Below are 27526 nucleotides of genomic sequence, written 5' to 3' on the forward strand. Positions count from 1 at the left end.
TTTTCCTTCATAGACCGGAATAGGAGAGAGCTCGAATTTTTTTTGATTCATTTTTCAAAAAACCAAGTTACGACCCCCTTTAATTCATAATGAAAATGCATTTACAATTTATTTCTGATTTTTTCGGCTTTCGTAGCTCTATTTCCTATTTATCGCCTCCATTTTCAATCAAAATAGAGCCGAGTCGGCTTTATTTAAAAAATCGAGTTGAGTGACCAAAAAATTTGTCGTATAGACACATGGCCCAAAAAAATAAGGTTGCGTCATAAAAATCAGAAAAACGGTTTAAATCATACTCAGATACATACATACAAATAGAGTTGGTCGACTCTATAAATAGGACTTGAATTCCGAATGGTATGATAAACCACTCTAGCCTTGTAATAGTAATTCATAATTATGTTAAATCAAACAATATTTATTAAATGACATATCCTAAAACAGATTGTTTAGGACACACATTCTCCAACATCTCTCACTTGAGCTAAATCCAATTTTAAAATTTAACCCATAACAATATACATGACTCTTATCTTCCTTCTAAGCTAACAGTTTCATTAATGAATGCTCTATGTTGTCCTCTAGTGAGAGAAACACTGACACACTATCAAGAAAAAATTATTTAAAAATAGCCCTCAAGTTTTTGTAGCGGTCACTGTGGCAGTAAAATTAAGAGAAAAACAAGGTAACTAACGATTTTAAATATCCGAAAAAGATTTTTCAATTGTGAAGATAAAAGTGGAAATCGTAATTAGAGTGATGGGATTATCAGGAGGAGATGGAGGTGTCGAGAGTACAATAGGTGGAAAATCAAGTAGTGAAATGAGTATCAAGTGATGTAGATGGGAATATCAACAACAGTGGCTTCATTATAAAGTATTTTCATCAGGTTTGGTCTTCTTTTTATGCTGTTTGGTTTTGTATGGTTCAATTTGTCTTTTGTTTGGGTAGTTTTTGTTTAACAAACCTTATATCGTCAGTTTTAAATCTCTTGGCTGTCAAGAGGACAATGAGGGTTCTTGGTCTATTTGTACTGTCTAAGGAGGCTCTCCCTTTTCTCTAAAATCAATTGAAACTGTGAATCTCTCTCTACATCGATCTGAGGTTATGGAAATTGCTTTAGGTGTTTGTTATTCGACACATAACTAAGGTAGATAGGGAGGAGTTAGAGAGACAAAGGGAAAGATAGTGAGAGGAGTGAGGCTAGTTTTAGAGAGGGAAAGGTAGAGTTGGAAATGAGGATAGTGGGAAAGGAGGAAGAAGGGCATAAAAGTTATTTCATATTAGGTGGGTCAATTGTTTACTTTTAAACCGGTCAAACTGTTGAAGTGGCGTGCTAACTTCGTATTGACCGATCATTTTTACCTGTTGTATACCATAGTGTGAGGTCACCTATAAGGTCATACATATTAGTGAGACAAAATGAAGGTTGTACACCAAAGTGTGAAATGGGATAAACGTTGTACACTGATGCGCCCCGAGCTGACGCTCAAGGGCTCACTAAGGGATAATTGTACCCTGTCGTTATCAAGTAATAATCTGGACAAGTCCAGGTATCGAATCCACATGATTTATAACGCAAGTACCAAACTACTAGGCTTCTAATGTTATCTAGGCAGTGGAAAGATAGATTGATAGTTGTAATTAAGTTAATCTACTCCTAAAGTGATCTTAAGCCAGGAAATTTAATTAAGCAGGGAATGGAATGATACGATAATATAAATTTCAACCTAATTTAACAATTAATCAATAACCTAATATGAGTTGGTTTAGCCTAAGCTGATTAAACCTACTTATGCTGCTAGGGTCCCTAGTCCGTAATTCTTTTGTTACAGGTCGAAGTAGCTCTAAGGTTCACGAATTTGGATCTTACCAACTATGAAGTCGTCAATTTCATAGGTTCTTTGATTATAGAGAATCAAATTTGACTCGCAATATGAACCTAGCTAATATTTAGACTTTTTAATGATATAACCCAATTAAGCAAAGCATAAACAAACAGATAGATAAATCAATTGAGAAATCAAAATATTGAAAACTTATTTAAAGATGAAGAATGATTGGCACAGATGAATACAACCAACGCATAATACATAGGAAGGATCTAAAGCAAACAGATAACTAAAGAGAGTAGAAATCCCTTTTTAGGAACCTGTCGACTAAGCAACCGTTTTTCTGAGATTGGAGGATGCAACCTTGGGAATCCTTGAAAGCTGGAGATGGAGCTTGAAGCTTTAATGGCAGATGGATGAATTTCATATGGATTCTCAAGGTAGGGGAAGACTAAATTACATAGGCAAAAGATATCAAATACAATTGAAAGGGAAGACTATATATATATATATATATATATATATTATATATATATATATATATATATATATATATGCTAAAAGTAGGCTTCCCAGATATAAGTTAATGTTACACTCAAAATCCGGAGTGAGACTGATTCTCGGGTCTAGCTCACCGAGCTAGCCACAGGGGGCTTCGAAACACTACTTCAACGTCCGACGACGTTGTCTTTTCCGCATTTGACCTGCAAAAACGCACTAAACTCCAACAAACATTAGTCGGAGGGCTGAATTGATTCACCAAACTTTAAATTTAAGTGTCAGACTATTTCATAGTGACATTTGGTGAATCAATTTAGCCAAAAATATTAAGTGAAAGCTTAGGTACATGTTAAGTTGGCATTATTTAACTAAAAATGACTAAAAAGACATAAAAAGTAATTAAAGTGCTAAAACAAAAGTGAAAACAAAATAATTGGCGAAAGTGAAATAAAACCAGCCTCACTTTCCTTTCATCAGCAATCGCAGCATACTCAAAGAAACGCTCAACTTCAGATAACCAATCTAGGAACCCTTCTATATCTAACTCACCTCCGAAGGATGGTAAGTCTATTTTTAGCTTAAAAGCATCGTCTCTATCAAAGTTCCCTAGGCATGGGTTTGCCCTAGCAACACCCACATGTCGGTTGCCCATGGGGCCAACATCCCTTATATTTCTAAAGGTGTCATCATCCCTAATACCCTCAAAATCATCACTACCACTATCTGCATTATGTATAAGGACATAGTTGGGTCTTCTTAGCTTAGGACCCCTAGGATCCATCTATGGAGGCGGCACATTTTCCAAGGGGAGTATGAGTGGGGGTGACTGTGGTGGTGTGGGCTGCCTTTGGGGCTGTTGTTCAGGGAATCCTTCCATCCTCTGGTTTGACTCTCTGGTGGCTGGTCTAATCAAGGCTAGAACCTCTAGTTTGAAGTTCTCCAGGGAAGTGGATAACTCATGGAACCGTTGATTAGTTTGCCTCTGCCCCTCAATGCTGTCTTGGATCTGCTCTGCAAGGTGCTCCCTCAGCTCTTCATATCTCTAGTCACCAGCGTCCATGGAATCTGGCGGTTGTCGAGGTTGAACCATTGCCAAAAGAAGTTTCGAGTCAGGAAACGATTGGCTCTGATACCAACTGATACAGATTGAAAGTGATAAGTGAAGGTTTTAATCGTAAACCCACAAAGAAGTTCTTCTCTAGCTAAACTAGAAAGAGTGAATCCCAAGATTAAGGTATAAACCTTGAATTCTCAAAGAGAAAGTTTGTTGATTGATTAAAAGTTACCTCATCCTTACAAAATGGGGGTTTAAATAACACCCGAAATGACAAGAAATACCCCTCTTAGGGTTACACCAAGGCACAAAATAAAAGGGTAAGATAGGTAAAATTCCCAGACAATTAGTACAAAGGTACATCTACGGATTGTCAGGGTTGTTGGTGATTTCCTTCGTGAGGAAGTAAGCTGAGGATCCTGATGGGAAGCGTGAGGTAGAGCGGTGAATAAGTTATTATATGTGTTACTATTATGATCTTTCTACGTGCTTTTATTCTACTAGACGCTACGTAGGGGCAAGTGTACCCCATCATATCAAGTAATAATCTGGTTAAGACCGGGTAGCGAATCCGCGTGATTTATATCTACAAGTATTAAACTACTCGGTTCTATTCGTTATCTAAGCGGTGAATACTTTAGTTTGGTTTGGGTGACAACTACAAACTACTCCTAAACTATAGTGAAACAGATTTATATAATTCAAACTCTAAAGAAGTGATACAAGTGACGATAAGTTATAAAATATAATAAACAATAATTTTGAACATATACGAATGATAATTTACTCTTGCAAAGATGATTATGTGTAGACTGACCGACCCGTGAAGTACTTAGACTACGTGGTTCCTCCTAAAGACATGTCTAATGTGAGGGATCAGAAATTAAGGCCCGTAAGTTCCGTGGCTTGTCAATTCCTACGGTTTTGGAGTTGTCAATTCCGGTAAGGCAACTCCTATATGGCTCCCAAAAGGTATCGGGAATCGCACCCCCTACACAATAATCAATTACGAATATCAAAACAAGTAATAAGTATCAATATGTATAGAGAAACAGAAATTGAAAATCATATATTATAAATATGGAACGTGTAAATGCAGAATACAACTAAGCCTAGTACATAGGAAGAGTGCAAGCTAATTAGCAAGTAAGAAGGAAAGAGGAATCTGCCCTTGGAAACTAGCTAACCAGACTCAAGGCCGTCTCGTATGACTTAGAGGTGGAACTCTCGAGCTTGGTGGAAGAGCATGGAACGGAACTTCGACAGAGTGACGGAATAAACGTACAAGCTCTTAAGGTGGTAGAGTTTTATTACATAAATTCTGAATGAATGAAATGAGTGCTAATCACTCTTATTTATACACATCAAGTTCGGGGGTAAAATCATAATACACAAGTTACTTGGATGATTTCACATTGTTGTTGCAGTTTTCACATGGCACGCCCCGCGTGTCTGACAATTGCCCATTCCGTTGAAGATTTCTCTTACGCGTGGACTGGATGTAGAAGAGTTGACTCAACCACGCCCCATGTAGACCAGGGTACGCCCCGCGTGGTTGAGTCTCTGGATCTCAAGATTTCACCTTTGCTCCTTCACGCTCCGCCCAAATTTGGGGACGCCCTGTGTGGTTGAGTCTCTGAGATTTTGTTCATTATTTCACACTTTGCACGCGTGGCGTGCTACGGGGTACGCTCCACGTGGTTTCTGTTGACTTATGGGAATGCACAGGTTGACTGCCGTGGATCACTAGGAATTGTACAGTGATGACGTGTCACGCGTGGCGTGGTGTGTTCTACACCCCGTGTGGCTTGAAATTCGAATTCTTCCTTTATTTGTGAGATAATCTCGTACCTGCAAAATACGACTACGAACACCGAAGTTACGTGACGTTTTATTTTTCTGAAATTAATAAAAAAGTAGGAAAAATTATCAAAAGTACAAGTTTTATTTTTATTTTATTATTTTTGTAATTAAACTTAATTATTAGCTCAAAAATAAACCGTAAATCACGCTAAAAGATAGGGACAAAATGTCCCTATCAACCTCCTTGGACTTTAAAGTTTTACTTGTCCTCAAGTAAAGAAAGTCGAAAGACAAGGGATTGAGACAATTAAGAAGCAAACCTCCGGTTGGTTTAACCAAGTGCGTGATTTCAAAACCAAGGTTTATGAAAAGTTTTCAATGAGCACTTACGTAAACGGACGAGTGACCATAACTTATTTGAAACCTCCATGATCAAACTTAATAGGCAATATTAACGGGGATTGATCATTCTTTGAGAACTTAATTGTATTTGACCAAGGTATTTCACTCTTATCACTCAATGTTTTGGTAGGGTGGTGTTTATACGCTCCTCTTTGTACTTACTCAAAGTCATCCCGAGTTTGCATGTTCATCCGAGTTTTTCCATCTATATTATGGTTGGACAATATTAAAAATGAACCCGGAGGGGGTTTGTAATGTAGGTGGGCTTGTTTAGTGGTGAGGGGTTAATTTTTAGGAACTCGAGTCCGAATACCGACTTTGGTGACTGCATCTTTTTATTGATTTGTTCTTGCAAGTACGAAAGATGGGTTTTGAAATTGCTCGAGTGGAACTTGAGAATGCCTATTTTTACTTGATTTTTATTTTTCCTTTCTTTTTATCCGAGAGTGGCACAAAAACGATTTCAAAGATTACTCGTATTTTCTTTGCTAGAAGCTTTGCTTATTTTGGGTTTTTCGATGCATTTGATTTTATTTGATATTCGGACAAGAGGAAAAAGGGTTAAATGTTAAATGGGTGTTAACAAAGAAGTTGGTTAATAGGCTCGATGGGGCTTCCTAAAGGTATATGAAAAACGAAGAAAATAATTAAGAAAGAATTAGCCTAAGTGGGTCCGTTTTATCATCTATTGCCCTCTTTACCAAAACAAATGTACTTAACTCGGTATTTAATGCAAATTCTATGAACTGAGTGAAGCAAAATCCCTCAAAATGCTGTGAAGAAAAATAAAGTTCTCATGCGAACTCTTTTAGGCTCAAAGTACCTCACATTGATTTCGGTTTTAATTGTGTACTTTCAAGTTCTCATAAAATTTTCAAAAAATCCCGTTTTTATTGCCTTTTTAAATTTCACTATGGAGATAACTCGTGGGTTTGGACTCGTTGCTTTTGTTAAGTGCAAACCTTGACTATGAATAAACTCCCTAGTTTCGGAAACAAGACCTAAACTTCTTAATTAGATCGATCCTTTGTATTTGAACGTTTTTTATTTTAAGGACAAACAACGGAACTTTTGGATTTCCAAGGGGGTGACGTATCGATAGATTTGTTGAACTAATTACTTAGTTTAATTGTTTTTGTAACTTTGGTCAACATCTGACTAAAGCTGTCCTGAGATATATCTCACCAAGCTGACCCACGGCTAAGTTAATAAACTCTCAAAATAACTTCCAGTCAGCTTAATTAAAACGAGAAAAAGTTATATTAGTTCCTAACCCCCCCCCCCCTTGGAACTAATTACCAGGGACCAACAAGTGGTATCAGAGCCTAAGCTCACTACTCAAAGATTTAACAATCTTGAGCTGATCCCTAAAAATGGGTGAGAATAGCACTCGGTTTCTTCCAGGAAACCAAATAACACAGATACTCCCTGAGGGACTATCAATCACTAGACCTCCCCTATTCTTTGGATCTAATTATACATTTTGGAAGAATAGGATGAAAAACTTTATTCAAGCCACAAACATGAGTGCATGGCTTGCAATTGTTCAAGGTCCACATGTGCCATACAAAACTGTTAACGATGAGAATATTGTTAAAAGTGAGGCTGAGTGGACAGAGGATGACCTCAGAAAATTAGAAAATAATGTTTCGGCTATAAACATGCTTCACTGTGCGTTAGATGCTGCAGAATACAATAAGATCTCAGGTTGCGAGTCAGCACAGGAGATTTGGAAGAAGCTTGAAGTAACCTATGAAGGCACAAGCAAAGTTAAGGAGTCTAAAGTCAATCAACATATGAGACTCTACGAGCTGTTTGAAATGAAGGAGAATGAAGACATCTCAGAAATGAACGCAAGGTTCACAAACATTATAAATGAGCTAAAAAGGCTTGGAAAGAACTTCACTGAAGAAGAACAGGTGAAGAAAATTCTGAGAAGTCTGCCCAAGAGCTGGCAAGCAAAGAAAACAGCTGTAGAAGAAGCCCAAGACTTGACTACCTACAAATATGATGAGTTGATCGGATCCCTGCTGACCCATGAAATCTCTATGAAAAACTTTGAAGCCAAAGAGAAAGAAAAATCAGAAGACAAGAAACAAAAGTCATTTTTCATGAAAGCTGACTCAACTGAAGCGGAGTCAACTGATGATGAGGAATTGGCCATGTTCACCAGAAAGATGAAAAAGTTGTTCAGGAGAAATGATAGAAACAGCAAAAGGTCATTTAGAAGAAATGATAAGTATAAAGCTGAGTCAAGTGACAAGTACAAGAAGGACAGCTCGAAGTCTGTCACATGTTTTGAGTGTCATCAAACTGGGCACATCAAGTCAAGCTGTCCCAACCTCAAGAAAGAGAAGAAGGGAAGCAAAAAGGCTATGGTAGCCACATGGAGTGACAGTGATGAGTCAACATCATCTGAAGCTGAGCAAAATGAAACGGCCAACATATGTTTTATGGCAGATGATGGAGCTGACCAATCCCAATCCGAGCATGCTGACCTCTCTGATGAAACTGACCAGGAGAATCACAACAATGAGGTAACATCCTTACTTTTGCTTAGAAACGAAATGGTAAATGCCCTGAGTGACTTATATACACTAACTAAGAAGTGTAACAAAAAGATTAAGGCACTCAGCAGGCGCTGTGATGAGATTGAAGAGGTCAAGCTGAGTGACCTCTGATATCTTCTCCAGGACAACTCTAACTTGCATACCAACATGCAAATCTTACATAAGTTTGTTACGGAGGTTCAATCTGAGTCAAAGAAACTTAGAAAGGATATCACAACATTACAGAGTCAAGAGAAGGGCTCAAAAAGAAATAAAGCCCATGCTGAGTACGCAAATACTAGTCAGCATAAGCAAGTTACTCAATGTGAGTGTTGTGGAAAAAGGGGACACACAAAGGATGTGTGTTGGCATAACAAGCGGACTGTCTAATGTGACTTCTGCGGAAGAAAAGGGCATACCACAAAAGTATGTTGGCATGCCCAACACAATAATGCTGACTATACTCAGTTCAACCCACAAAGGGTACCTTTTTGTGATTTCTGTGGTAAGCCAGGCCACACCATAAAAGTATGCCGTCACAAGTTAAAATATGATTTTGCACCTGCTTATACTAACAAGAAAGGACCCAAAAGAAATTGGGTACCTAAAAATGAATAGTTTAAACTGCAGGTCAGCTTGACATGCGTGGAGAAGTCAAAACTATGGTATATAGACAGCGCATGCTCAAGGCATATGACAGGTGATGAAACTCAGTTCATCACACTAGAGCTTAAACGAGGTGGAAGTGTACGCTTTGGAGAAACAAGAAGGGTAAGATAGTCGGCTCAGGTACTATCGGAGGTAACCCAACTATTGAGTCTGTCTCCTTAGTTAAAGGTCTCAAATACAATCTGCTGAGTGTAGCCCAGCTTTGCAAGAGCGGCAGAAGGGTTGTATTTGATGATACTAAGTGTCAAATACTCGAGGAAAATACAAATGAGTTAATTTTAACTGCCCCTCGTGTAGAAAATGTATATATGTTAAACTTAGAAAAACAATCTTCTAAAAACATATGCTTAGTGTCTAAAGAGGACAATTCCTGGCTATGGCATAGAAGACTTGGGCATGTCAGCATGGATCTTCTTGCCAAATTAGCTAGAAAGAAATTAGTCGAGGGATTACCCAAATTAAAGTTTGAAAAAGATCAACTGTGTAAAGCTTGTCAGCAAGGCAAACAAACTAAAAAGTCATTTTATAGCAAAAATATTGTCTCAACCAAAAGACCATTGGAATTACTACACTTGGATCTTTTCGGACCTATCCAGCCACTCAGCTTGGGAGGTAAGAAATTTTCCTTGGTTATTGTAGATGATTTCTCTCGGTACACTTGGATCATCTTGCTGAGTAGCAAGGATGAAACCTTTGAGATGTTTACCACATTGATCAAAAAGCTTGAAAATGACAAAGACCTAAGAGTAGCTCACATTAGAAGCGACAATGGTGGAGAATTCAAAAACCAACAGTTTGATGAATTCTGTGAAACCAGTGGTATTGACCACAACTTCTCTGCTCCTAGAACACCTCAACAAAATGGGGTCGTTGAAAGGAAAAATAGAACCATTGTCGAAATAGCTAGGACGATGCTGAGTGAAAATAGGCTTCCAAAGTACTTCTGGGGTGAAGCTGTTCACACAGCATGTTACATACTGAATAGGGCTCTAGTTAGACCTATACTTAAGAAAACCCCATATGAACTTTGGAAAGGTCGAAAGCCCAACATTGGATACTTTCGTGCCTTTGGGTGTAAATGCTTTATACTCAATACAAAAGACAACCTTGCTAAATTTGATACTAAAGCTGACGAGGCGATCTTTTTAGGGTACTCAACAAACAGTAAAGCATATAGAGTATTTAACAAAAGAACTCAGGTTGTAGAAGAGTCTGTACATGTTGAGTTTGATGAAACTGACCCTACAGGTAAGTCAGCTCAGCCTGAAGAAGATAAACCAGGCTCAGCTTCTGCTGATCAACCAGAAGCCTCTGTGTCAACTATACAGGAGCTGACCCAAGGTAAGCAAGAAATAGAAATATCATTTGCTAACCAATCTATTCCTGTAGAGATTGTAGAAACACCTCTTCCAAACAACTCAACATTGCCCAAGGAAATAAAGATCCTAAGAGGACATACAGAACAAGCCATTCTTGATGCCGCCAACAACAAATTAATGACCAGAGATCAGCTTAGAAAATACCTCAGCAATGTTGCATTCGTCTCAATACATGAGCCAAAGAACTTTGCTGATGCTGAGCAAGATGAATATTGGATCAATGCTATGCAAGAAGAGCTTGACCAATTTACCAGAAATGAGGTATGGGATTTAGTACCTAAACCTAGGAATCAAAAGCCCATAGGAACCAAGTGGGTCTTTAGAAATAAGCTAGATGAGCATGGAAATGTGATTAGAAACAAAGCTCGACTTGTAGCCCAAGGCTATAGTCAGCAAGAGGGTATAGACTATGGAGAAACATTTGCTCCTGTTGCTAGATTAGAAGCTATACGTATACTGTGTGCCTATGTCAGTTACATGAATTTTAAACTATATCAAATGGATGTGAAAAGTGCATTTCTTAATGGCTTTATAAACGAAGAGGTATATGTTAATCAACCTCCTGGGTTTGAAGATCCAAAATTTCCAAACCACGTTTATAAACTCAAAAAGGCCCTGTATGGCCTAAAGCAAGCTCCAAGAGCATGGTATGAAAGGTTGACCAACTTCCTGCTGACCAGGAACTATGTCAGGGGAAAAGCTGACACAACCTTGTTTATTAAGAAAAAGGGTAAACATACCCTACTTGCACAGATATATGTTGATGATATCATTTTTGGTGCTACTGACGAATCCTTGTGCAAAGAATTTAGACAACAGATGCAAACTGAGTTCGAAATGTCCATGATGGGTGAACTCAACTTCTTCCTTGGACTTCAAATCAAGCAAGGAAAGAATGGCATCTTTATAAGTCAGTCTAAGTACACCAAGGAAATGTTAAAGAAATTCAGCATGGTAGATTGCAAACCAATATCATCCCCCATGGGTACTGATACTGTCCTATGCAAGGATGAGAAGAGTAAGTCAGTTGATAGTAAACTCTATCGAGGTATGATAGGTTCCTTACTCTATCTCACTGTCAGTAGACCAGACATTCAATACTCAGTATGCTATTGTGCTAGATATCAAGCTGACACCAGGGAATCTCATCTAACTGCTGTAAAAAGAATTTTTAGATACTTGCAAAGCTCAGTTGATGCAGGTCTATGGTATCCAACCTCAAATGACTTCACACTCATTGGATATACTGATGCTGACTATGGATGAGATAAGCTAGAACAGAAGAGTACTTCAGGAGGATGTCATTTCCTTGGAAGCTGTCTAGTATCTTGGTTCAGCAAGAAGCAATCATCCGTAGCTCTGTCTATAACTGAAGCTGAGTACGTGGCTGCTGGAAGCTGTGTTGCACAAGTCCTATGGATAAAACAACAGCTTGAGGATTACAGAGTCAAAACAAAGACAATAGAGATCAAATGCGACAACAAAAGTGCCATTGATCTATCTAAAAATCCAGTCCAACACAGCAGGATGAAGCATGTTAGCATAAGGCATCACTTCATCAGAGACCATGTACTAAAAGATGAGATCAAGCTGACCTATGTGCCAACAAATGATCAGCTTGCAGATATCTTCACAAAGCCCTTGGCACGAGAACAATTCTACACACTAAGGGAAGCAATTGGTATGTCAAATCCACTCTAACTAAATCTGTATTGAATAAGTGTCATATGAGTGGAACTTTGAATAATTGTGCAAATGCCATGTTGAGTAAAATATCTACTCCTTACTAAGCTTGAAAATGAAAAAGCCACCCTATGCTGAATTGACATATATATTGAGTAATGATACTAAGTAGGCATAAAACCTGAAGTAAACATCCTATGCTGAGTAGATAAACATATTGAGTAATCACTCTATGCTGAGTAAATGCACATGCTGAGTGAGTAATGTATGTTGAGATAGAGAAATTATCTTCACAAAAGTTAGGCACTCAATATCGTGGATGCTTCGAATTCTAGCAAAACCTAGTAAAAACCCACTCGCGTAAAGTGAACCTACACGTGTAACCTCTGGCACCTTGGGAAGACGCACATTAATGGCAAATCCCATGCGCCGAAGATGTCATAATTGACAGAATTTTTGTCGGTTGAACGTCCCTAGGTAAAAACGGCTAGTTAATGATTAAGGGACGTCGTAAATTTATATAAAAAGTGGAAGAATCCCCACTCTTCATTTCTTACGCCTGTAATCTCCTGAAATCAAACTTCTTTCTCTCCAAGAACTTCAAAACCTTCAAAAATGGCTTCCGGCAAAAACAAAACCCCTAAAACTCAAATCACAGACAAACCCACTGACCACGCGGGTCCTTCGACGGAAATAGAAAGGAAGATGATCAAGGTACACTCAAAGGTCAACAATCTGGAGGTTTTAAAAAGCCGATGGTTTTCTCCAAGTTTTGTCTCGTCTGAGAAACCATTCTGTGAATCGATCGAGAAGAACAAGTGGAAAGGTCTCTTCTCTCTTTCAGGAACAACCTATCCCAGGTTAGTACGGGAATTCTACTCGAATCTACGTGTTGATGCAGATGACTCTGACTATTTGGAGACCACTGTTAAAGGTCAGAAAATCATCGTAACCCCTGCCTATCTAGCCACATTGCTAGATTTACCAGACGAAGGAATTCAATTTAGAACGACAAAGGAGAAAATACCAAAAGCCACAACTGAGAAGCTCAAGGGGTTCTGTAAACCCAAAGATCATAAGGGTGAAATACCCAGCACCTGTATGGGTAAAGAACAAAAGATGGTCCACTTCATGCTGACCAACTTTATCTTCCCCAAACTCATCTCAGCTTCATCTGCATCAAACTTCGAACAGTGCTTCATCTGGCACATGTTGACCTGCACTCTGTTTAATCTTCCCGTCTTTCTAGTTGGAGCGTTTCAACGAAGTGGTAAGAAACTCCGCTTGGGCTCACTCATTACAAAAATTATACAGGACAAGCAAATAGAGACGGTGAATGAAACAAGCACATTGGGAAGTGAAATCACTGCAGTCCTACTGGATGGACTATTGTATAATCAACCCTTGAAGGGATATGAAGGAGCTGGAGATGCTGAGGAAAATGAAGAAGCTGAGCAACAAGAAATTGAGCCTGAAGCTGAGCCTGCAAAAGATGTTGAGGCTCATGCTGAGTCACCTGAGACAGCTCAGCCTGAGAGGAGGAAGAAGAGAAAGGCTGTAGAAACCTGCTCCAAAGACATCCATGCTGTCCTAAAGAAAATAAGGCTTTCATCAAAAGAAAAAGCTAAAGCTGATAAGGCTAAAGAGCAAGCTGAGTTAGCTGAGAAAAGAAAGAGGCGAGAAGAGCCTGAGGATGAGGACGAAGAAACTTCAGAATCCCCTTTAAAGAAAAGGAAAAAGGGTAACTCCTTAAAGATAGTGGAAGCTGTCCCACTAGCCTCTAGTCAACCTGAAGGTCATGGAACTGACCAAGAAAAGGAAGCTGTGGAAGAAACTGAGCAACATGTTGAGCACCAAGAAGTTAATACTGAGCAGGAAGAATATCCCAATGTTGAAGAATCTCAGGATGATGCTGAGCACAGAAAGAAAGAAAGTAATGTTGTTGAGGGTCATATTGAGCAACTTGTAGAAGAGGAGACAGTTGCTACTGAGTCCAGTGAAGGTATTCGAACTGACCATTCACCGCCAAGTGCTGAAACACGGCGAAGACTCAAAAAGAAAGCGCAAAAGCAAATTGATCTCATGGATGAATTTCCCATTGATGAGCCTGAAACTGACCTCTCTACAATCCAGTTCCAGTACTTCTCCAATGAAACTGAGACACCACCAGAAAATCCAGTGGAAAAGCAAGCCTCTGTTACTCAGAATGAGGAACAAGCCAAAAACCCTGCAGATCCAATTCAAGCTACTCCAGTTGAGCCAACTCATGCCTCAACTCCACCTCCAACACAACCTGTTGATAACTCAGCTCATCCAGACACCCATCAAGGTCCAGGTACCAATCAAGGTACTCAATCTGGTAGAGAACCAACTCCTCCACCACCATCAAATTCTGTACCAGCCTCTGAGTCCAATACTGCTAAGTTTGCATACTTGAATGCTACTGAGTCTGGCTGATGTGTCATTGCTTCTGCTCAGTCCTTGCTTCAAGATTTCCATACTACTCAAGCTGATGGTCACCAATCTACTCAAGCTGAGTCCTCCCACCTGTCAGGTATTACTCAGCTTCTGAATGAACTTCGAGGACTAAAAGATCTGGTTAGCATTATCACTGCGGTTCAAACTCAGCAACCGAATCAAGAGCAAATAGCAAAACTGACTGAGCTAGTGCTTACAATGGCCACCCATATGAATTCGCTTGAAGGCAAAATTCACCAACTATCAGAAGTCAATCCAGGGTATGTCACTTCCACTGAGCTTCAAAACTATTTTGTTAAGCTAACAGCGGAACTGACCACCTCTAGCGCAACTGCCAATCCTGAGTCTGTTACGTCTGCTGAATTGCAAGACTGTTTTACCAAATTGAATGCTGAGCTGACCAAATTAAGTTCACCCGGCAATGCTGAGTTTTCCACCTCTGCCGAACTTCAAAAATGTTTCACCCAGCTTCATACTGAGCTGACCAGTACACGTGATTTAGTATCCTCCTCTTCTTAGTGTACTATTGACCAATTAAGTGAAGCAGTCAGACTACTCAACATCGATAGAGCCCAGATGGATGTTGATCCCATCTCCAACACTGAACTCATGAGCTTTTCACAAGCTATCATGAAGGCAATGCGCATCAACAATGGCCAGCGCATGTTTTATGATTCTGCTCTGCTAAAACTGTTCCATCAAGCTTTTGGTCAGATCACAAGCTCACTCACCTGCCTGAGAAAATCTCATGAATGCCTCCTCAGCATGATCAGCAGCTCTCTTCGGGTTCCTAGGCATATCTAGGACGATAGTGTCCCAGTCATTGATGGCTTGGGTGAAAGCACCAAAAGGCTCTAGTGCTACTCTCAGTATCTCTCCTCCGCAGCACGGAATGAAACTTTCCTCTACAAACCCGATGATGGCAAAACGGGGGAGACAAGTCAAGGAGGAACTCAGCCTCAGCCTGCAGGTAATGCGTCTGGAAGCAAAGGAAAAGGCATTGCTCAAGCTGATCTCTCAGCTCAGAGAAAGAAGAAGTAAAACCAGCTTAAGACTTAGCTTCTAGCTTAAGACTTAGCTTTATATCCTGTCTTTACATCCTTGGTTGTTTGTTGTTTAAGTTAATATGTTTTTTTTTGTTTCATTGCTTAAATCAATATAACAAGTATTAGTTTTCTTCCTGATCTGACTAATCAAGTTTGAACAAACGAATCAAAAAGGTTAAACACATTAACACTAAAAATAAACTGCGAGACAACATCCTTCCAAAACTGAGTCAGTACACACAAATGTCTTAAGTCTAATTAAATTAGATCTTGGAAGGTTTAGAATAAAGTTAAGACAAAATGTATGCAACCCTTACGGGGGAGTCATATCAAAAATATCAATCATGGGGCAACTTATAACTGAGTTCCGTAATTATGTATTTTGCCAACATCAAAATGGGGGAGTTTGTTGAAACACCTTTCCACAAGATTTTGTTTTGACAAAATCATCCATGATTAAGAGGTAATTAAATTTAGATGCTTTGATTTAATTGTACTAATATGTTTGTTAAATATTGAGTGCAAAAATATATAAAGTAAAGACAGGACAAAAGTCAGCACAAGCGAAGCTGAGTAGAACGGAACTCAGCATGACAGAATGGAAGCTGAGTGGAGTAAAAATCAGAAGCAAAACGAAGCTGACTAAAAGTTGAAGATTTCTTCAGAAGCGATTAAACTGAACGGAGCTGACCTAGAAGGAACTCAGCATGAACGTTGAACATTCGAAAAGAACAAACGAAGCTGAGTAACAGTCAGGACAGCATGAAGGATCCGTTCACTAAAAGACAAAGTCTGCCAATCTTCTGCACCAATAATTGGAACCTCGAAGACAACTAAAAGACTAATTCCAAGAGTCATGAGACGTTGGATTATTAAAAAAGACAACTGACACAAACAGACAAACCAGACGCTAGAAGACAAACCTGACGCCTGAAGAAAACAGAGAAAGGGAATGGCAGTGCAGTCTGAAGCTGTCCAGAAATTGTTCCCCAAAAGAGCCGTTTTGATGTTAACGGTTAAGACATTTCAAAACGATCAAATCTACAGATTTCCGTCTATAAAAGGACAATCTAAAAACTTGGATAAAACACAGAAGCATCGAAAGAAAAATACAAGAGAGAAAGTTTCAAAAGCACTCAAATACAAAAAAGATCTTACACCAACTTTTCTATTCTATGTGTAAATGCTAGATTGATTTGTAATCATCTAAAGTGTTCTTTCGTTCAAAAAGAACAAGTCTGTGATCAATAGGAATATTGAGAGTGTAAAGCTGAGTGCTTGGTTGTAAGCATTTCAGTGGTAGAGAAATCTAGGTGCTGGGTTGTAGCACTTAGTAGGAGTTGAGTAGATGAATAGAGGAAGGTACTCTTGCATATTCAACTGCCTTATAATTGGTTTGTGCTCTACCTTTAAAGAGCTCAGTATTGGATTCAAAAAGCCCGGAGGACTCTGGGGACTGGACGTAGGCAGAGAGGCCGAACCAGGATAAGTGATACTGAGTAATCTCTAAACTCTCTCTTATAATTGCATGTGTTGTTTGCTTTACTTACTCAGCATATAAATTGCCTAAGCTGATCTTGAGTAAGTAAGTGGTGCTGAGTTAGAAGCTGACCTCCAAGAGTGTCAATTCCTAACTCTCAAGAAAACAACTTTGGTCAACATCTGACTAAAGCTGTCCTGAGATATATCTCACCAAGCTGACCCAAGGCTAAGTTAATAAACTCTCAAAATAACTTCCAGTCAGCTTAATTAAAACGAGAAAAAGTTATATTAGTTCCTAACCCCCCCTTGGAACTAATTACCAGGGACCAACACATATGACCTATGATAATTGAAATGCGGCTTTTGGATATCGTGTCTCTACTTTGTATTTCCGAATGCATGTAATTACAGATGCTCGAAATTGTGTCAAGCACCTAGTCAAACCGGGAGGTTTTCTAGCTTGCTTGTGTTTGCGGGTTTAGTTTTTTTGGTTTACTTGGGGACAAGTAAAGTTTTAAGTGCGAGGAGGTTTGATAGGGGTAAAAAACCCCTATCTTTGGGTACGGTTTTAGGACGGGTTTTAGCGTTATTTAGTTAATAAGCGAGCAATTCTCGCATTTAAATGCTTTTGTGTGAGTTAGTCAGAAATTGGAAATGTTTTATTTACTTTTCGTTGTTTAGGCTCGTTTTATGATCGATTTAGGCAAATACGGCCAAAATGGCATGCATATTATAATTCCGTTATCTTTTGAAGCTAATTGATCCGTCAAAAGTCGCACCAAACGAAGCGTTTGCTCAAAATAAGCGATTGGCGGGTCAATTTAGCCTTTGGACTAATGTTGTATGGAGTTTTTATGCATGCGCAGGGATAAGTTCGGGCGAAAAGACACATTATTGGCATTTCGGTGACCGTGCGGGGGCGCATCGGGCTAAACTGCTCGACGAACTGGCCTATTTTAGGCCAGCTCACCGAACAGGCCCTCAGGGGCCTGCTCGCCGAGCAGGCCCTCTGGTGGCATGCTCGCCGAGCAGGCAGTGCCTGCTCGCGACGAGCAGTGCCTGCTCACCGAGCAGCTCACCCTGCTCGGCGAGCAGACCTACGGGAATTGGTCAAAAAGACCAATTCCGCCTCCACGACGCCATGATGGACCCCATGACTTCCTACCTGCATAAGGACACGAAAATAGGTCAAGAAAAGGGCCCGAGCCACGCCTATAAATAGGATTTTTCCAATGTAATTAGATATCTTTTATCTTTTGTAATTTTCTTAGTTTTTCATCTTGAGAAATCCTCTCCACCTCCTCCATATCCTTCAACCCTCCATTGAAGACACCTCCGAAGCTCCGTTCACCGAGGATTGCTCAAGCTTCATCCTTAAGTCCTAGGAAGACGCCTGCATTGGTAGACAGGTTCCCTGAAAGGGATTTTTCTTCTTTTACATTCTGTCTAGCCTCTGATACATGTTATGAATCCTAGGCTCATTGTAACTTCGTGACAATACTTTCATCTTTGATATATATTATGGTTTTTATTCATTCAATTGTTTTAATGCTTTAACCTTTGTCTTACGCTTTATCTGATTGGTTTAACTCATTCGATAATCCCAAAATCATGTTGGCACCTATTGCGAGCTGAATCTAACCTAGTCAGTGCCTATAGGATTGACGACCCTATAGAAGATTAAGCCCAAATTGCTGAGCCTTAGAGCTAGTTTCGGCCTTACAAGGGAATCACGAACTAGGGACTTTCGGAGGATAGGTCGGGTTAATCGCCTCAGACACAAGTGACTTAGGTTTTAATTCAATTGCTTAAACAATCTATTTTCATTATCATCGTATCCCTTCATGTTCCTTCGGATCATTGCATTGGTAAAAGATCACTTAGGAGTAGTTTAACTTAACTAGGCGTAGAGTAACTTAATTAGGCATAGAATAACTTAGTTAGAATCAGATAACTTAGCTAGGAGTAGTATAATTCAACCTAGGAGTAGATTAACTTAAGAAAAACCTACTCAAAACCCCCTAAGCCTAGATAACACCTGAAACCAAGTAACTCGATACTTGCAGAAATAAATCCTGTGGACGATACCTGGACTTTCCAGAATTTTATTACTTGATAACGACGGGGTACACTTATCCCTTAGTGAGTCTCGCGGTGCGACTGCCGTAAGGCGCATCAACCTCCCAGCGGGTTTTTTTCAGGAACATAGAGAGCAGGGGCTTGGCATGCCCCCATATCAACAGCAGAACCAAGGGCCAATGCAACCTCCTAAGGAATCTGACGAGGTGGTTACTCTTTTAAAGGAGATCTCGGCTAGGCTTGCCAACAATGAAGCTTTCTGCAAGGATCTGAGCAATCAGGTAGCCCAGATCAATAGGGACAGGCAGGAAAGGCCACAGGGTTCTCTCCCAAGCACAACGGAGAAGAATCCAAAGATCCTGAGAAAGGATTGAGTAAGGGGGAGAAATCGAGTTCTCCTCGGTTTAATTTCAAGCTTGAACAATTGTTTCTGCATTTTTTCCATTCTTTTTGTTTTGATTAAGTTTGATTGTTAGTTTTTGATTCATATCTTTTATATATATATTGTCAAGCTTTGCACCCCATACTCTCTCTAAATTTAAAAAAAAAACATAAATAAAAAAATAAAAAGATAAGGATAGGGGATGACTCATCATCCCCTTCCTTATCTTCTTCTTTCTTTCTTTCTTTCTTTTTTATTCACTTCTTCTTTCTTTCTTTTCTTCTCTTTTTCCTTTTCACAAAACCTAAACCCCAAATCCTCCATACTAACCCGAATTCAACAACTAAGGTATGTATTCTTACCTATTTTTTATTTCTAACATGTTTCTAGGTTTAGATTTTAGTTTAGGGTGTTAATTTTTGAGATTTGGGACAAAACCTAAGTTTTGGGTTTTTCATCTTTTTCTCAAATAACCTTTTACTTGCTTTTAATTCTTGATATTCTTGCAATATATAGTTACATTATGATCAATATGTGATTTGGGTATGATTTTTGTTCTTAATTTGTGAATATTTGGAGAAATTGCTCAATTTGGGTAAAATCTCCATTTTAGCTCAAAGTTCAACTATTCAGTTTATAGTTGATAACTTGCTAATAGAATTCTAGATCACATTCTTAACATATTTTAGTCACTGGGCATCTCTAATCTTGCACGAATTTAAGAATTACGGGTAAATTACTTAGGGACTGAAAGCTTATGGTTTTGGTCCCTAAGTTTCTAAACTATGGTTTTTACCTATTTATTGGTTATTTGGAGGTTTATGTTTATGTTTGTGAAGAGATTCTAACTAGTCCGTTTGGTCTATCTCTCAGGCACTATGGGAAGGAAAGGCAAGGCCAAGATCACAGTTGACAATGAAGCCGACTCTGACATCGAATTCAGCGACGCTCTGCAAGCTAAGTATAACCAACCTTTTGGGCTAGTCGATGAGAGAGAGGGGCTATTGTATTGTTGGTTTTCTAGGCAAGAACTTGCCACTCTAATCATTGTTGACCAGAAATATCTAGCATCTATAGGTCTGGAAAAGGATTTCAATGAAATCCTAAAATTCCACGGTTGGCATAGACTAGCCACAAAAAGGACCCAAGTGTATTACAATTTCACTGTAGAATTTCTGACCACCTTGAAAAAGGAGTTGCCTGTGGGGTGTGGTAAGCATTCTTTCAGACTGAATGGTGTACCCTATCGTCTCAGTGACACTACGTTAGCAGCCTTGATGGGAGTCTATAACCATCCAGAGGCAGTCTCGGGTTTTGAGGAACCCATGACAAAAGATAAAGCTTGGGAACAATTAACAGGCTTATCAGAATTTGACTCCCGCACTGCTAGCCCAATCCACCTCTTAGACCCAGTGCTAAACCTTGTGCACAAGTTTGTGGCTCACAACTTGTTAGGCAAAACTGAGAGCAATAAGATCTCAAAGACAGAATTACTCATACTGTGGTGTGTTGCCAACCATAAACCCGTTGATAGTATCAAAGCCATCTTTGAAGGCTTTTCAAGCCAAACAAGTAGAAAACGCGGGTCCATTGGCCTTGGACATTTGGTTACCAACTTCCTTGATAACCAATTCAAAGATTTGGACATTCAGGAAGATGGTTTCCACCCCACCTTGCTTAACTCCGCATTTTTGGGAAAATCTACTTTCCATTCAGTTTTGAACAGGAACTCATCTGGAGAGGCAAGCTCAAGTGGGAGAGCAAGAAAACGGGTAAGAAACCTACCACAACTAAGAGAGGGAGAGCACGACGAACCTGAGGAAGAAGAAGCTGCAATAGCAGATGACCAAACGGAACACCAAAGGCCGGGGACGGAGGCCCAATTCCACGACATTAACACCATGATGGCAGAAATGAGAGACCTTAACCTTCGGACCTTCAATACTGTTCAACAAATGGACCAACGGTTCACTACCTTCGAACAGAACATGGACCGAAGGCTCACGGGCCTTGAATATGTAGCGGCAGACTACTGTGAGCGCTACAACATGCAGTGGCCACCTCCCCTGGCTGATCAGTAAGTTGTCTTCTCCACCCTAACTTTTTACACTTGTTCTTTATGGTTTGTGATGCAATGTGGAACTTATTGCATATTTTTAGTGTGAGGAGGAGGGGTAGACAAACTTACAAAAATTGTATAATTTTTAAATTTTTGTTGCGTCGTGTCTAGTTTAGTTTTGCGTTTTTCGGGTTTTATTTATGTTTTGCATGTTTAGGACCTAAAACCGTGATCCTCCTTCGAATCTAAACTTCGTTATTTGTCCTTGAGGGCTGAGAACCGAATCTAAGATTGCATGACAACTAGTTTAGGTGCAGGACACAATCCTTGTATCTATAAAAGCATGAGCTAAAGTTTGCATTTAGACCCTACTTTTGAAGAAATGCTAAAACCATTACTTAGGTAGATAACTTAAGAATTGAAGGCATGTGATGTTAAACTTGAGTTTGGGGAAAACTAGTAAACACAAAATTGAAACCCAAAGAATTGTGAGTTGAATTTGAGCCCAAGAGCGAACATCAAAAAGCTCTTTTTCTTGACATTTTTGTGTGAATGCTTTGACTTGTGGAAAGATTACAGATTTTTGCACCTAATACTGTGTTGAACCTACATGCAATGATTTGAGATGATAAACGATGAATCAACCTCATTAGAATTAACCCTTTTCTTTACCTTATTTTCTCTTTTTCATCCACTCTAGGAAGCCCCTTTGAGCCTATATTTTTGTAGTTTATAGATTTTTCTTTCGTTCTAACCCAATTTTTGCAAACCATCATTTGGTTTGCTACTTAACCCTAAGTTTTTGCAAAGCTCACATCGAGCCTTTGTCGTTCTAGCGCTTTATCTTTGTTTATGGCATCATAGTAGCAAGCCAAAAGGCTAAAAAGTGAATGAGCATCACTATCCCAAAAAGAAAAAAAAAGGGAAAAAGGAAAAAAAAGAAAAACAGAAAAACAGAAAAAAAAGAAAAGAGACGAACAAAAAGGGGAGAACTTCATTCCCCAGTTCTTAAAATCAAAACGTCTCAAGAAAACGTCCTAAAAAGAGAATAATGAATGAATAAAAAGCTCAGTCATTTCATGTTTGCTAAAGCCATTTGAACTTTGTTTTTCTAGCTCTAGAACTATTAACCCTTGTTGTACCTTTAACCCTCTGTTAAGCCCAAAATATACCTAAAATATTATCAATAATTACATCAATATTGCTACGAATTTATGTTATTCATACCTGTTTAGAATACTTTTACTCTCGAATATGTTTCTTTCTTGTAAGGTACATAAATATTTGGTAAAATCCAAATAGGAACGAAAAGAGCTCAAAAACAGAAGAAAAACCTTACAAAAGGAGTCAAAAACAACAAAGATCAATTACACCAAAACGAGGACAAAGACGAAGTCAGAAACAGAGAAAAATGCACATTCTCGGCAGGGAATCTCAAAATTCTCGGTAGAGAATTTGGGGGCCGCGACCGAGAATCTCAAAATTCTCGGTCGCGACACGCGTCGCCAGTCACCTTCCCCCTTTCGTCCGAAGGCTAAAAAATCACTTCCTCATTCTCGGCAGAGAATTTCCATTCTCGGTAAGAGAAGAAATTCTGCCAAGTACAATGAACACATGTTTAAATCCAAGAAACGCGTTCGTTCGGGTGGATAAAGACGTCCTTTCGCAACGGACACGATCCTTCGCAACGGATACGTCTCTTCACAACGGACACGACACTTCAATCAAGACTCTTCAACATCTATAAATAAAGAGTTGATGGAGAGTTGAATATATGTAGAAGAAAGAGATTAGTATAGAATTTATGCAAAAACTCTGACTCAGAAATGAGTCAAAGATTAGATTTCATTTCTGTTCAAAACAATATGATGTACACACATTGTTTACAAATTAATAACAAAATTCAGTAACGTTTAGACATTGTTCCAGTTTAGTTTTCATTTTGGTAGAGGCCGACCGTATCCCTATTACGAAGTTACAGCGAGAAGATTGAGTAGAGGATTCGCCCCTGAGCCTGACAAACTTTAACGAAACCCAAGGAAAGGATTGATCAACCCGTTCACTTGCACGCCGTCGAAGAATTCAATGCTCCATGTTCTCTGTAAACTTGTATCAATTTATATTTCATCTAATAAAGTCTGTTCTATTCGATAGATCGTTATGCAGCACTTATGGTAACCAATCCACTAAAGTGACTGCTGGTGTTTTCATTAAAACGTATTTAATTCAAATCTTTACAAGGAAACTTTGTTGAACACTTAGGCAGATTATCATCTCGAAAGAGTTTTAATTTGATTAAGGGCAACTATCCCGAAAGGGTTTTGTCGCGTTCAAAGCCAATTAATTAGAGGTTCCGTCATTTATTTCATCTTTATAATTCATACAAAGTTTAAAGTTGTTTCTTTGCTTAATGCAAACGAATACATTAGTTTACTTTTCTAAAAAGTACTGAACGTTCCTGTTTTGCAAATTCATTCTTAAATCAGAATATTTTCTAACATTTTCATATTCTAATCTAATTCTCATTCTAGCAATTTCATAACCAAAATCCAATTCAACGATTTCCATATTATAAACCTTTAAAAGTAAAATTCAACCGATTATAAATAAGTTTTGTTAAAAAAACGTTCCCTGTGGGATCGATATCTTTTATTACTATAAGCGTATACCGTGCACTTGCGGAAATCGCTCAACAAGTAAAAAACTTCTGAACTTACCGAGAATTGAAATTCTCTGTAACTTCAGCGAAAAAAAAAACAATTTCGCGACCGCGGATTGCCATTCACGGTCGCGACACGGGTGTATATCGGACCTGTATCTCTTCTTCCTTCTTCGGTTCATGCACCATTGCTGAAAGTTTTGAAAAATTAAGTTTCTTCATATTCAAATGGTGTGAATTTACACCTTTTTAATCCCAATAGACACCTTGATTTGTCCTGGATTGATTATAAGTAATTGGAAAAGATCAGATTTTTGTTACTTCCATTTTCTATTCATCTCTATCAGACAAAATCTGATTTCTTCTCAGTTATCACACATTTAAAAACAAAGTTACAGAAACTTTTTCTTCTTTTCAAAACCACAAACAGACACATTAATTCTTCCTATCATCATTATAAATAATTAGAGAAGATCAGATTTCCATTCTTTTCATCTCTTTCAGACAAAATCTGATATTCTTCTCCAATTATTCAAACTTTTCAAAAAGTTACAGAGACTTTTTCCTTTAAACATAAACATGACTACCAAGCATGAATCTTTCAAGAAGAATGTTGCTGCTCGCCATATGGGTTGGCCCACGAGTTCTTTCTGCGGAAGAAAGACAGATCTTCGTGCAAGCGACGATTGCTCGTTATCGGGCTAAGTGAATCCCAATTCAGCAGGATGAGAATTTAGTTTAATTTGTTTTTGTTCTGTTTGATTTTACATAGGTTTGTTCTTATTTTTATAAATGTATGTTCTTTGTGTTCTTATGTATATGTGTTCTTCTAATTTTAATAGACTATCAGGTTTGATTCTTTGATTCTTTTTGCTTAAAAATACGTTAACCATACAAGTTATATGAATACATCTGAATCTAAGTTTTAACATGAATCTGTAATTATTTTTCATGCATCTGTATTCAATTTCATAAATGTTTCCACACATCTGACTTTTCATATAGATTACATACTGATACGGTATCATCATTCATAACTATTGAACAAGTTCATGAACATTAATTTTATAAGTTTTGTTCTGTACATATGTTTTTAAATTTTGATAGCATATCAAGTTTGATTCTTTATTTATTTTTGATTAGTAAATGTTTTCTGTGCAAGTTATTAGAATGAATCTGTAAAATGAAACAGTATAGCCTTCAACATGAATGTGTATATGATGTTAAAATGAATCTGTTTATTATTTCATTAATCTGAAGTATTCAGATTTGCCTAAACATTCCTTGTTCATTTATGTTCTTGTTCATTTATGAATAAGTGATTAATAATTTGATTTGTTTAATTTTCATTTGTTTGCTTTTGTATTTAGGTTTATTTTTAATCTTTCTTGTACATATGTTACTATTCATTTATGCAGATATGTGTTATGCCATAAAAACTTTGTTTCATTTTCATACTTTAATCTTAATGTTCTGGGTTATGTCTGTTAAAATTTATAAATTATCAGCAAATGAATCTGTTCATATATATCTTCAATGCTAATAAGTTATAATCATTATTAACTATTGAACATAATAGTGAATTTTCATTTTTTAATTAAATCATCAAGTTTACTTTTTATTTGTTGATTCATTTATGTTAATCATGATAATTATTTAACATATATCCGTATGCACTTATCAAAATGAAACAGTATATCTTTTCAATGAATCTGTTTATAATGTTTAACTACTTCTGTGTTAATTTGATTATTTCACATACATTGCCAATACCTAAACTTTACTATGATTAAATGATTACTCGTATTTAAGAGTTGATATACATTCGTTATTTATTTATTTACCTTATAAAAGATTAATTTCCATTCAAATGCTTGTTCATTCAACTGATGTGAATTAATGAGCATTGATTCTACATTAACTCTAATTCAGCATTTAATGTTTCTTTACTCAAACTTTAATAAGGATAAACCTTTGGTTTTCCTTGCGATTAATGTCGTTTATTTTAGTTTTTAAGTACATGGACATTTTATATTAAGTTCAGGAACCAATCCATCAACGAAATTGCACAAACCAAGTCCAATGGCACCAAAATAGCCACAATTGACCAATTCTCTACCGAGAATTAATAATTCTCGGTATGAGCAGCAAGAACGGCCATTTTCAGGACAGAAAATTGCTTGAAAGTCGCGTGCCGCGGCCACGGCTTTGCGATTCTCGGTCGCGACACGCGACCTGTAGGACGGGTATAGGCACAAATTTATCCAATTTTGCAACCTTTTCCTATTCCTACACTAATTCCTAACACCTATATTCATACCTATATATACCTATCCCTTACACAAACCTTACATCACCTCCTATTTTTCCCAATTACACAATCCTAACTCTTCCCAGTACAATTAATTCCACACCATATCACCTTTACTTTTACCAAATTTTTACCTACCCAAAATACATCTTTCCCAAACACCACATCCATAACCTAACCCTTTTTCCACACCATGCCTAAACATAAGAAGGTTACTCATAAGGTTTCCTCTACCTCTAATAATTGTTTGCATGTTGAATATGGATCCATTCAACATTATTTCAGATTAGGACGGGCAGCGGTACAAGCACTTTTATGGACATAGGCATAGTGAAACAGCCTTATTGTATTGGTTACTCTTTCCTACTCTAAAACGAATGAGCAGATTATATTTAGGATTTAGGTTAATTTTATGAAGTTGGGGATGACAATATGAGTATTTGGTTTGGATATCCTAATAGTACTTTCCATTTCAATACATTTTTATCCCATTTTCTTTTTGGGTATGTTAAAAAGGTAAAGGATTAGAAGTCCGGATTTATTTATTTGTTTTGGATTACATCTTCAAGGATTTTGTGGTGGATTAAATTGGATTACCTTTTGACAATTGAGTCCATGTTTCCATTTCCACCAATAAGCACGTTCCTATGTGTCCTTTGATTACGAGTATTGTTTTGAATGCTACGAGTATTATGGAGTAGTTTTCACATACATCATCCTAAGTATTTTCCAATATTGGCTTATGCCACAATTTTACACATTCCTTTAATGGTTAGCCACTATTGGCTAGTTTTGCAAGTTCGATGTTGGTATTCCAAATTCACATTATAATGGTATTACAGAGGATGGTAATGAGCAAGCGAATTTTGGTAGGGCTGCCGATATGTAAGAAGAAGGTAAGTACGCGGAGCATGTTGATGCCTCAGTACAAGCACCAGGGCATGTTCGTAATGAGCACCGTATTGCTCAAGATAATTTGCAACATATTTGGAACCATATGAATGAACCAAACAATCAAATGAATTTGCGGTTAGATGATATTGTTGAAAACAATCAAGAAATGAGTTCCAGAATTTCCGCGGTGGATGCCAATATCCATACTTTGAGAAGCGAACACACGTCACCATGACGCCGGTTATTATCATTTTTCCGTCGTCA

General features: G+C 38.1%; 1 protein-coding gene across 1 annotated transcript; it reads left to right on the forward strand.

Annotated features, from left to right (window-relative positions):
• Positions 1 to 483: 483 nt before the first annotated feature.
• LOC136217736 (uncharacterized) lies at positions 484 to 22280 on the forward strand. Its single transcript, XM_066004417.1, has 3 exons — positions 484 to 685; positions 773 to 889; positions 20213 to 22280. The coding sequence occupies exon 3, from the start codon at positions 20218 to 20220 to the stop codon at positions 21418 to 21420; it is 1203 nt and encodes a 400-aa protein (XP_065860489.1). The 5' UTR covers positions 484 to 685; positions 773 to 889; positions 20213 to 20217; the 3' UTR covers positions 21421 to 22280.
• The last annotated feature ends 5246 nt before the right edge of the window (positions 22281 to 27526 follow it).

This window comes from Euphorbia lathyris, chromosome 1, assembly GCF_963576675.1.
Source record: "Euphorbia lathyris chromosome 1, ddEupLath1.1, whole genome shotgun sequence".
Lineage (NCBI taxonomy): Eukaryota > Viridiplantae > Streptophyta > Magnoliopsida > Malpighiales > Euphorbiaceae > Euphorbia > Euphorbia lathyris.